Source organism: Quercus lobata, chromosome 8, assembly GCF_001633185.2.
Source record: "Quercus lobata isolate SW786 chromosome 8, ValleyOak3.0 Primary Assembly, whole genome shotgun sequence".
Lineage (NCBI taxonomy): Eukaryota > Viridiplantae > Streptophyta > Magnoliopsida > Fagales > Fagaceae > Quercus > Quercus lobata.
Window position 1 is genome coordinate 26,467,349 of NC_044911.1, and position 11,232 is coordinate 26,478,580.

Here is an 11,232-nt window from a genome sequence, read left to right on the forward strand (position 1 = left end):
ATAATTTCTAGGTAGTGCCAGTAAATTTTTTTATTTTTTTTCCCATTTTGAACGTTTTAACATCAGAACTTTTTAGTTATTTTTTTTTTCAATATCTAAATTTGGCTTATTCATTAAATTGTAACTCAAAAAGATATGAGCAATTCATGCAATAGTATAGTTTCATAATCAATTTAAATTTTTATAAAATTATTTTAGTCTATTATAAATAGGTAAGTTCCCGTGCATTGCATGGATTTCCGACTAGTAAAGTAATAATATAATAAGTCTTTAAGTTTAGCAAAATAATAATAATAATAAGTCTTTATGTTTTTTCCTTCCAATTTTTGGGCATTGGAAATAAATATAATTCCATTTTAGTTCCAACCTTCCTTTACGGACAAAAACTCGGCGTGTTTGAAAGAAAAACCATCGATGACCTCGGATTTGGAAGTACAGAACTCAAACAAGCATCTTTGTAAAGCATATTCCAATTCCAACCCCATCAAAGAAAAGAAAAAGTGAGGAGAGAGAAATAGAGAGAGGGTCCGTCCAAGTCTGTAGTTGTAGTCGTATGTATGTATGTTTCGCCTTTGAGTGAGAGAGAGAGCCAAATAAAATTAAAAATTAAAAAAGTACTGAAATTGACAAAAAGAAGCTTTTAGGTTCTATATAAAGTCGTACCCTTGGCATAACTTTGGATCTCAAACCTTTCTCTCTCCCTCTCTGTGATCCAATTCTTCGTCTTCTTTATCAAATCTCACTTTTTCAGATTATTCAGGTACTCCGCAACACTCTGCTCATCAATTCACAACTGGGTTTTATTATATTATATATATATATATATATATAAATAATTCACTTTCTCCAACAAGTGCTCTATTTCTCTTTCATTTTAGCACTGAACTAATACTAATACTACTAGTACACGTGGCCTTTAGCTATCAAATCCTCGATCTATTTTTTCTGGGTCGTGATCAGAATTTTGTGGCTCTTGGCTCTCGTTTGACTCCGAGATTTTAGACTTACTCTTTTGTGATTGCAGTAACAGAGGGAGCAGCAAACAATGGCGAATCGGAATCTTGAGAAGTTGGCGTCGATCGACGCGCAGCTTCGGCTTTTGGTTCCGGCCAAAGTGAGTGAGGATGACAAGCTGGTTGAGTATGATGCTCTGCTTTTGGATCGTTTTCTCGACATTCTCCAAGATTTACATGGGGAGGATCTCAAGGAAACTGTAAGTCATTGATTTCAATATTATTTATATTTTACAAAGAATAAAGCTATCCCATCTCTTCAATTTGCTTTTTGAGTTTTTTTTTTTTAATCTGCGTAAAAACCTTTGGCTTTATGATTTGTGTGCGTGTGTGTGTGTGTTTTTTTTCAATATGCTATATTGTTTTGCAAATTGCAATGCATCATTATTGATTTCAAAGTTTTTGGTTGGTTTTAAAAATCACAATGTGTTAGTTTCACTGCGTTTTTGAGACATCTTCCAATTTTTGATTTGATGATTTTTAATTCTGTTTCATTGACATCTTCTGTATGTACAGGTTCAAGAGTGTTATGAGCTTTCTGCTGAGTATGAAGGTCTGCATGATCCTAAGAAGCTAGAAGAGCTTGGAAGTGTGTTGACAAGCTTGGATCCAGGGGACTCTATTGTCATTGCAAAGTCTTTCTCCCACATGCTTAACTTGGCCAACTTGGCCGAGGAGGTCCAGATTGCTCACCGCAGACGGAACAAGCTTAAAAAGGGAGACTTTGCTGATGAGAACTCTGCAACAACCGAATCAGACATAGAAGAAACTCTCAAGAGACTTGTTGTGCAACTTAAGAAGTCTCCACAGGAAGTTTTTGATGCTCTCAAGAACCAGACTGTAGATCTGGTCTTGACTGCTCATCCTACACAATCAGTTCGTAGATCTTTGCTTCAAAAGCATGCAAGGTTTGTTCTCCGGTTTGCCTGAGTGTTACCGTTTCATATTTTTGTTCCCTCCCACCCAACTCCCACGCTGAGCATTCAAATATTATACTGTGATAATATTCTATTTTTACTTTTATGTGAGGGGGGGAGAGTGCTGAAGTTTGCATTCTTGCTGTACTTTTCAATCTTCTTATCGTTTTTTCTTTTCTCTCTTCAGGATTAGGAATTGTTTAGCCCAATTGTATGCCAAAGACATTACCCCTGATGATAAGCAGGAGCTTGATGAGGCACTTCAGAGGGAGGTGACTATCAGCATCCTTTGAATTTGTGTTGTGTAGTTGAATATTTATGTTTGTTGCAAACTTCCTTTTGGGAATCTTTTAGGATCACATTTTTTGATATTGTGGATTTTTTCTAACATTTGATGAGAAATATGGGTCCACATTAATTACTGAAGCAGCTTTGGACTAATCCATTGCCCCTGCCCCCCCTTTATAGTACCTCAACGTCAAGACAAATACAGTAACATATAGATTGACTGATATTACTTTGTGGTTATTTGGAGTATTGTGTTTCCTGCAGAATTCTGTAACTTACTAGCCACCTTTCCGCAATACTTATCATTTACTTCTTATCGGGTATTTAGAGCTTGAGATGTTCTTGGTAATACTTTTTCTTTGCATTCAATCTTGTAAGTTGTAACCGCAACAAAATGTCTCCATTTTAGGTTTTGTAAATAGTTAGAACCCTTGATGTTGATCTTTAAGAGATAAAAGTCGACAGTCATCTGACTTTCATAAAATACATATCATCCGGGTATTAATTATTCTAGGTTCTGTGACTTATCCAAAAAAAAAAAAATTATTCTAGGTTCTGTGAATGTAATGTGATCATCCTAAAATCTATATCATTTGGGATTTTTGGGAGCCTTTTCACTACTCAGGTTTTGTTTAAGTAATAGATATTTAATTAACTCCCTGTGCTTGCATATGCATGTCATCGAGTAGCTTTTTTTTTTTTTTTCTTCCTTTTGAAAAATGACTTTTGGCCCCAAGGGGAGATCATCAAGTAGCATCTTTGCTCAATGAATTATATTATCTAAAGCACTACCCATGTTGCCTGTGGAAGAAAGAAAGCAGCGGCTGCCCTGCAGATCCAGGGCATATAATAATTAATAAATGCTTTAGTGCCATTGATTCTTAATGTAATAAGAACCTACCCTGTAAGACATTTGCTACAAATCTCCATGCTCCATATGTTTTAACATGGTTGATCACATGAGCTTGGAGAGGATTTTCACATCAAAGCCACGAGAAAGCTACTTATATTACTGCTGATGTTTTAAATCTTGTACAACTGTAACTGAAGTTTTTCACCAACAAAAAACAAAATTAGTCTACAGTATTCTCAATCTTCTTCTTTTTTTCCTGGTATTTATTTCATGTAGATTCAAGCTGCATTTCGTACAGATGAGATCCGGAGGACCCCTCCAACTCCACAAGATGAGATGAGGGCAGGGATGAGCTATTTCCATGAAACAATCTGGAAGGGTGTTCCAAAGTTTCTACGCCGTGTTGACACGGCTTTGAAGAACTTAGGGATTAATGAACGTCTTCCTTACAATGCCCCACTTATTCAATTTTCTTCTTGGATGGGTGGTGATCGTGATGGTAAGATCCTTCTCCATGGCCAAACTTCTAAAGAAGCCAGTTTGGAAATTAGAGGAAAAGGAAGCAAAACCATCTGAGTATCTTCCTCATGGTGAACTCACCTCGACTGTGATTTCCATTGTGAAACACTTTCATAGTTGCTTTTCTTAATTGGGGTTTTTCCAATTAGTTCCTTTTAATTTTTGGACGGTCTCATTTGTTTAATGACCTGGTGGTGATTGTGATGGTATGATCATTCTTCATGGCAAAAGACTGACCGTGCAAATTGAAATGGTTCCCAGTGAAGGAGCAAAAGGACGGACAGAAATTCTTTCAAAGTGGATTTTTTATGGAGTAATTTCAAAGCTTTTTATGCATTGGGGTGGTCTAGTTACTTCATTTTAGCTGACGAAACTGGAGCTCTCTCTCTCTATCTATCTCTTCTAAACATCTTTTTTACATTGGGTGCAGGTAATCCTAGGGTGACTCCTGAGGTCACAAGAGATGTTTGCTTATTGGCTAGAATGATGGCCGCTAACTTGTACTATTCCCAAATTGAGGATCTTATGTTTGAGGTACTTAATAGCTTCTGCATTTTACAATCTTCTCCAAGGAGCTTCCTTTTCTAGGTTGGAAGACTGTTGCTTGATTATTGTTTTTGTACTTTGTCATCATTATTTAGCAATTTCTTTCATTTTTTGCAGTTATCTATGTGGCGGTGCAATGATGAGCTTCAAATTCGTGCAGACGAACTCCATAGGTCAACCAAGAAAGATGCCAAGCACTATATAGGTAATTAATACATGGTGGGGTGTGTTTCTCTTTACATGTGGAAGATGTTTTTTCCTTTACCATGTCAAGGTTTATTGACAGTCTGGAAATCTGTGGGTAATTTCCTCACCTACAATGGCACAATGTCCAGTTTTAGAAAAATTAGAGAAGAAAGCATGAGGTAGCTTTTTGAATATGCATCTTTCTTACTTATCAAAAAAGAAAGAAAAATGAGAAAAGAAAATGCAAATAGTGTTTTTTCCTACAATTATCTTCATTCTAAATATGCCTTTATGAATGAATTTATTCCTACTTCTTTCTACTTTCTTTCTAGCCCTTTTGGACAATTTCTACACCATGCGTACAAAACCTTTTTGCTTTGCCTTAGTTTGTATTGGAACAAAGCTAAACAAGTGGTAAAATGAAGAAAGGAAATAGAAAGAAGCAATATTTCTCCTCACAATTTTAGTTGAGGGCTGAGGCTACTTCTGCAATAAAAGATTAATCTTTGACTTAACTGGAATTTCCTAATTGTGCAATCGTGACTGACAGTAGCTACATAAATACAAGGTGGTGCATATTTAGCCTGAGAACACTTAATGAAATATTCAAAAAAAAAAAAATTGAGTTAAACAATAAACATGCTGAAAGAACTCATTCTACGGAGATCTCTTAGCTGTGCAACCATAATTTATGATGACAACACAATGGAAACAAGTGTTGTATGTTTGTTATCATATAACAAGAAGATAATTTTCAATTTTAGGTAAAATCATTTTTGTTGTAATTTTGGCTGATACCTTGTATTACTATGATGTTGATTTTTTATGTGACACAGAGTTTTGGAAACAAATTCCTCCAAATGAACCCTATCGTGTCATTCTTGGTGATGTGAGGGATAGGCTTTATCAGACCCGTGAACGCTCTCGTCATTTGTTAGCCAATGGGTACTCTGACATTCCAGAGGATGCAACTTTCACCAATGTTGAGCAGGTACATTCATTTCATCAAATTTATTTTGAAAATTCCTAGAATCATGTTGCTATCACATACATTTAATGGCAATGTTGATATTATTCTTTCTCCCTCAATTCAACCTATTTGTATCTAACCATTTATGTTGGCTAGTAGCATGGTTGTTAAAATCTTTATCCTAAACTTATCAAACAATCCAGATCGCACTAGGGTCTTTAATTAGTAGGATTGGGGTAGGATCTGGATCCAAATTGATCCTACCACAATCCCGCCTGATTCTGAATTTTGACATATTTTTATAGCCAAATGTTTTCATATTTGAACTCGACTTAAAAAAAAAAAAAAAAATCAACGTCTGTAAGACTTTTTGTAACAAATCAATCACTCTCTAATTCTAATTGACATCTTACGTAGTACAATTTTTTATTAACTCTAATTGTCATTGTATGTTGAATCAGTCAATAACAAGAAATACTCCTCTCTATTTTTTGTTTTTTTTGTTTTTTTACTCCTCTCTATTTGACATGTGAAAAGAACATAAGAGTAATGAAGGCGATACAATTTAATGATTAATTAACTTCCAATTAATTGAGTTCATGCTCTCAAAATCAAAACTCATGTTGATGCTATTGTTATGTTTTATAGTTAAAAGCTTATTTATATTTTATGATATATACTTTATCTCTTTAACATTATTTGATACATACTTTATCTCATTAAATCTTTTGATATATTTTTTGTAGATTATCATTCCTTTTTTTCTGTTAAAAAACACCTCATCACTTGTGTTGATGATTCTTGAAAAATCATTATTAGTGGTGATCTTTTACCTAGGAAGCATGGACACTTCATGTGTCAAACATGGGACATTGGGACATGCCTTCTGCACCTGCATGTCCCAGCCGTGTTGTTTTTTTTCTTTTTTCTTTGAAAAATTATGGGAAACGGGAGGGACACTTAACTTTTATTTCTTTTTAGTTTTAATCTTGAACACTTATCTAGCTATTATATATTTACTTTTTTAGATCTTATTCTTGGTTTGTATTACAATTTCTAAACATCATTTATTAGCCATGAATTCACTTTATTATTTATTATTGCTCTTAAATTTATATATGTTTAACATTATATGAAAAAAAATAAATGTTTAAGAATATTCAAAATTATATTTAATCATTAATTGTATACGTATTGCCGCCATTTCGTGTCCTAATTTTTCAAAAATTGCCATGTTGCCGTGTCATACCTATACCCATACCTATACCTGTGTCCATGTCTGTGCTTCCTAGTTTTCACCTTATTTTTTTATGAAAATAAAATTGTATGATTTTGATCCTATTCGGAAGACCCTCCTATCCATCCTATGTAGGATCTCAATTTTAACACCCATGGCTAGTAGATTTTTATCCAATATTATGCTCTGTCCGGTGCACTCTCTTTTAAGCTATCATTCAATGCTTAATACTATCCTAAGATAAGTTAAAAAGGAAAGAAACATATTAGTTGGATCTGTTACTGAATGGCTTTGTCGACATACCCTTATTGCAAGAAGTTACAAATTGCCTTTTAATTTTTTACTTTTGTTTAACTGGTTTAGAAACTGATGCAGGACTGTTAAGAAGTTCAGCACTATACTAGGTTTCTTGATGAATTCTTGAATAAGGATTGATGTTTAAGAGTTTAGGTTAGAAAAGAATGAATATTGACAGCTGTTTGGGGCTAAAACAGGGGATAAACAGAAAATAACATAAATAAAACACTAGGCAATCACACCTAGGTCTTCCTAAGCATACTGCTGAATTTTATTAATCAATCACTATATTCTGAAATAACATGACCACAAAAGAGCCTTTATATAGAGGCTATAGTTATCCCTTTCCTAGTAGGACTTGGACTCTAAATAACCTATTACTAGAATGAATAGGAATACTCAAAAATCAAATAAAAAACTTAAAACTCCTAAACCAAATAGGAGAAGGACTCTAAACATAAAATATGACTCATGGGCCTTTGGTACAGCCAAGAACAGCCCATTCCAGATTTCTGGAAATTACCAAATTGCCCTTATTCTAATAGAACTTAATTAAAACTGATCAGACAGCTTCTCAACATAAAAGACTCGATACTAATAACTAAAATGACCTATCAAAGGTGCTAAGAGGGTCTGACATCAAGACTAGACCACAATACTTGAATCTTTGTATATTTAATCTTCTTTTTCCTTGAGCTCTTCCTTGTCCTCATCAGAAACTGATCAAGTTTTAAATTATATGTAGTTCTTGGAACCTCTTGAACTATGTTACAGATCACTCTGCGCATGTGGTGACCGAGCGATTGCTGATGGAAGCCTTCTTGATTTCTTGCGGCAAGTGTCAACTTTTGGACTATCACTTGTGAGACTCGATATTAGGCAAGAGTCTGACCGCCATACTGATGTCTTGGATGCCATTACAAAGCACTTGGAAATTGGTTCCTACCGAGAGTGGTCTGAAGAACGTCGACAGGAATGGCTTTTATCTGAACTCAGCGGCAAGCGCCCACTGTTTGGACCTGATCTTCCTAAAACTGAAGAAATTAGTGATGTTTTGGACACATTTCATGTCATAGCTGAACTTCCATCAGACAACTTTGGAGCATACATCATTTCAATGGCAACTGCACCGTCTGATGTGCTTGCCGTTGAGCTCCTGCAACGTGAATGCCATGTGAAGCTACCATTAAGAGTTGTTCCACTGTTTGAGAAACTTGATGACTTGGAAGCTGCTCCTGCTGCTTTAGCTCGGCTATTCTCAGTAGATTGGTACAGAAATCGGATTAATGGAAAGCAAGAAGTTATGATTGGGTATTCAGATTCTGGTAAAGATGCTGGAAGGTTTTCTGCAGCCTGGCAGTTATACAAGGCTCAAGAGGAGCTTATAAAGGTTGCTAAGCAATACGGTGTGAAGCTAACTATGTTCCATGGTCGTGGTGGGACCGTTGGAAGAGGAGGCGGCCCCACCCATCTTGCCATATTGTCTCAACCTCCGGAAACAATTCATGGATCACTCCGTGTTACTGTTCAAGGTGAAGTTATAGAGCAATCATTTGGGGAGGAGCACTTGTGTTTCAGAACACTCCAGCGTTTCACAGCTGCTACTCTGGAGCATGGTATGCATCCCCCTGTTTCACCAAAACCGGAATGGCGTGCATTGATGGATGAAATGGCTGTCATTGCTACAGAGGAATATCGTTCCATTGTTTTCAAAGAACCCCGATTTGTTGAATATTTCCGACTTGTAAGAATTCTGCAAATAGCATTGATCTCATTTCCATTTTACAATTCAGGCTCACTAAAGACCATCTTTGATATAATAACTGTTGTCTATTTTATGAATGTAGGCTACACCAGAGTTGGAATATGGTCGGATGAACATTGGAAGCCGCCCATCAAAGCGAAAGCCAAGTGGGGGTATTGAATCACTCCGTGCAATCCCATGGATCTTTGCCTGGACACAAACAAGGTTTCATCTACCAGTGTGGCTAGGCTTTGGAGCGGCATTCAAGCAGGTCATTCAGAAGGACATTAGGAATCTGCATATGCTGCAGGAGATGTACAATGCATGGCCTTTCTTTAGGGTCACCATTGATTTGGTTGAAATGGTGTTCGCCAAGGGAGACCCAGGAATTGCTGCTTTGTATGACAAGCTCCTTGTATCAGAAGAATTGTGGTCATTTGGAGAGAGATTGAGGACCAATTATGAACAAACTAAGAGCCTTCTCCTGCAGGTAAAAACAATTGGACAGAATATGTCTTACATTTCAAATTTTGTAAATTATATTTTTGCTTTTCATTATTGCTTTCTTTGATTCACAAGCAATGCTTTATTTTTCCCACTACTCATAAGTTTTCAGAAAATTCTTTGTATACTTCCCATCATTATTGGCATAGACATTGTTTTGCCAAATTTTTATATGATTTCCATATCTTCTGTTGGATACTGCAAAACACATGCAAAAAATATTGCATAAATCATCAGTTGGATACTGCAAATCACTGCAAACAATGACATTTTCTCTGCCTATGGGACTCTGACAAATTGGATGTAATAAAATCTGATTTTCCTTTTTCCTATGCTGGTAGATTGCCGGACACAAGGATCTTCTTGAAGGGGACCCACACTTGAAGCAAAGACTCCGCCTGCGTGATTCCTACATTACTACCCTGAATGTTTGCCAAGCCTACACATTGAAGAGAATAAGGGATCAAAACTACCATGTGAAGGTGCGGCCACACATCTCCAAGGACTTTATTGAAGTAAGCAAACCAGCAGATGAACTTGTGAAGCTGAACCCAACAAGTGACTATGCCCCTGGTTTGGAGGATACCCTCATCTTGACCATGAAGGGTATTGCTGCAGGCTTGCAGAACACCGGTTAGAGTTGCGCTATTCTCTGTTCACTTTTTGCTGCCTTCCTACAGAGAATTTTCCCCCAAAAAACCATAAATTATATGCACCAGAAGTGGATGCTGTTTTATTATCCACGTCAAGGTCATAATTTGGCTTCGGCCTAAATATTAATTGCTGTGCTTGGTACCACTAAAGCCAGCAGTGTTATTGTCGCCATATAAGAGTTGAACTTGATGGAGCTTTATATGCTCGTCCACGGAATATTCTGTGAGCATTGTATTTGAGTACCTGTGTTTTCTGGTTCTTGTATTTCTATCTGAGACACTGACCTGTCTTAATCCATCAATTCCTATTTATGGGTAATAGAAAAAGATGTGAAAAATAAATTAGTGGATGCGCAATCAGTAGCATTACTATTCTGTAAAAGTTGCTGGCTTATGAGTGGAGTTTATAACAGGCTTTTGTGTTAGAATCTCATTTTTTCTCTCGTGTGTATTTCTAAAAAAATGGTGATTATTCTACATTGTTTAAGAGAGCGTGTTGTATGTAGTATAACTTATTACACTCTCCCTTAAAAGCTTTTTAAAGTTATTATGGCTTTTGAGTATAGTTTGTGGTGTCTTTATATTAGAACTCTATTCTCTCTTTCCTATGCGTGTGTGTGTGTTTCTAAAATCAAAGGGGTAATTATCCCACATTCCTTAATAGAGTCAAGTTTAGTATAATTTGGCTCCCTCCTTTAAAAGCTATCATGGCCTTTTTAAAGTGTAGATTGTAGTGTCTATGTTAGAATGTTGTTCTCTCTCCCTTATGTGTGTGTGCGTGTGTTTCAGTGCTTGTTTCTCAATTAAAAAAAAAAATTGGTAACAAAAATAATTATCCGAAAATGTTTTTGGGTTTGTAAAATTGTGTGCATGAGAGAGAGAGAGAGAGAGAGAGAGAGAGAGAGAGAGAGAGAAAGAGAACGTGTTAGCGGCTTTAGCTCTATTTGTTTCGATAGAACATTTTTTGAGTTTTCCAATGTTTGGTATACAAGAAAACAAAGTTAATGTATAAAATGAATGATTCGGTCAACAAAGATGTTCACAACCCAACCCCCGACCCCCCTCTCCTGTCGCCACACACCCTACCTAATAGCTTCTCCCCCCAAATCTAACCAAATGTTTGACATTGTAGGGGACCTCTTTCATTGAAAACATCATCTTCACCCCTCCAAACTCATCCCTCCCCCACCCCGCCTCTACCACCTCATTGCTTGGTCTTTGTTCCCACACTTTCCTCCCATGCTGATTTGTGTGGTCTTCAGCTTTCTTAGCCCTTAGGTTGGTTCATGTTTACAAGTCCTTCCGCCTATCTTTCATCTATTGTACAACCTCGGCCAGTATTGGGAATTTGGGAATGCTACATATTTAGGAGTGGATCGATCAAAGAACAGTGCAACTTGCTCCTATAGAGTTCCTTGTTCATCCACTAATTGATCTTGTGGATTTTGTTGATTTGGTTGGGAAGTATCATCAAGATCGTTGCATTCAAACTCTGCATAAGAAGG

At 36.4% G+C, this 11,232-nt stretch overlaps 1 protein-coding gene across 1 annotated transcript; it reads left to right on the plus strand.

Moving 5' to 3' along the window:
* The first annotated feature begins 570 nt into the window (after nt 1–570).
* LOC115957646 (phosphoenolpyruvate carboxylase, housekeeping isozyme) lies at nt 571–10,204 on the plus strand. The gene is made up of 11 exons (XM_031075941.1): nt 571–760; nt 1,025–1,213; nt 1,530–1,921; nt 2,118–2,202; nt 3,348–3,570; nt 4,021–4,124; nt 4,254–4,341; nt 5,159–5,313; nt 7,572–8,570; nt 8,674–9,060; nt 9,416–10,204. The coding sequence occupies exons 2-11, from the start codon at nt 1,046–1,048 to the stop codon at nt 9,710–9,712; spliced, it is 2,898 nt and encodes a 965-aa protein (XP_030931801.1). The 5' UTR covers nt 571–760; nt 1,025–1,045; the 3' UTR covers nt 9,713–10,204.
* Nucleotides 10,205–11,232: the final 1,028 nt, after the last annotated feature.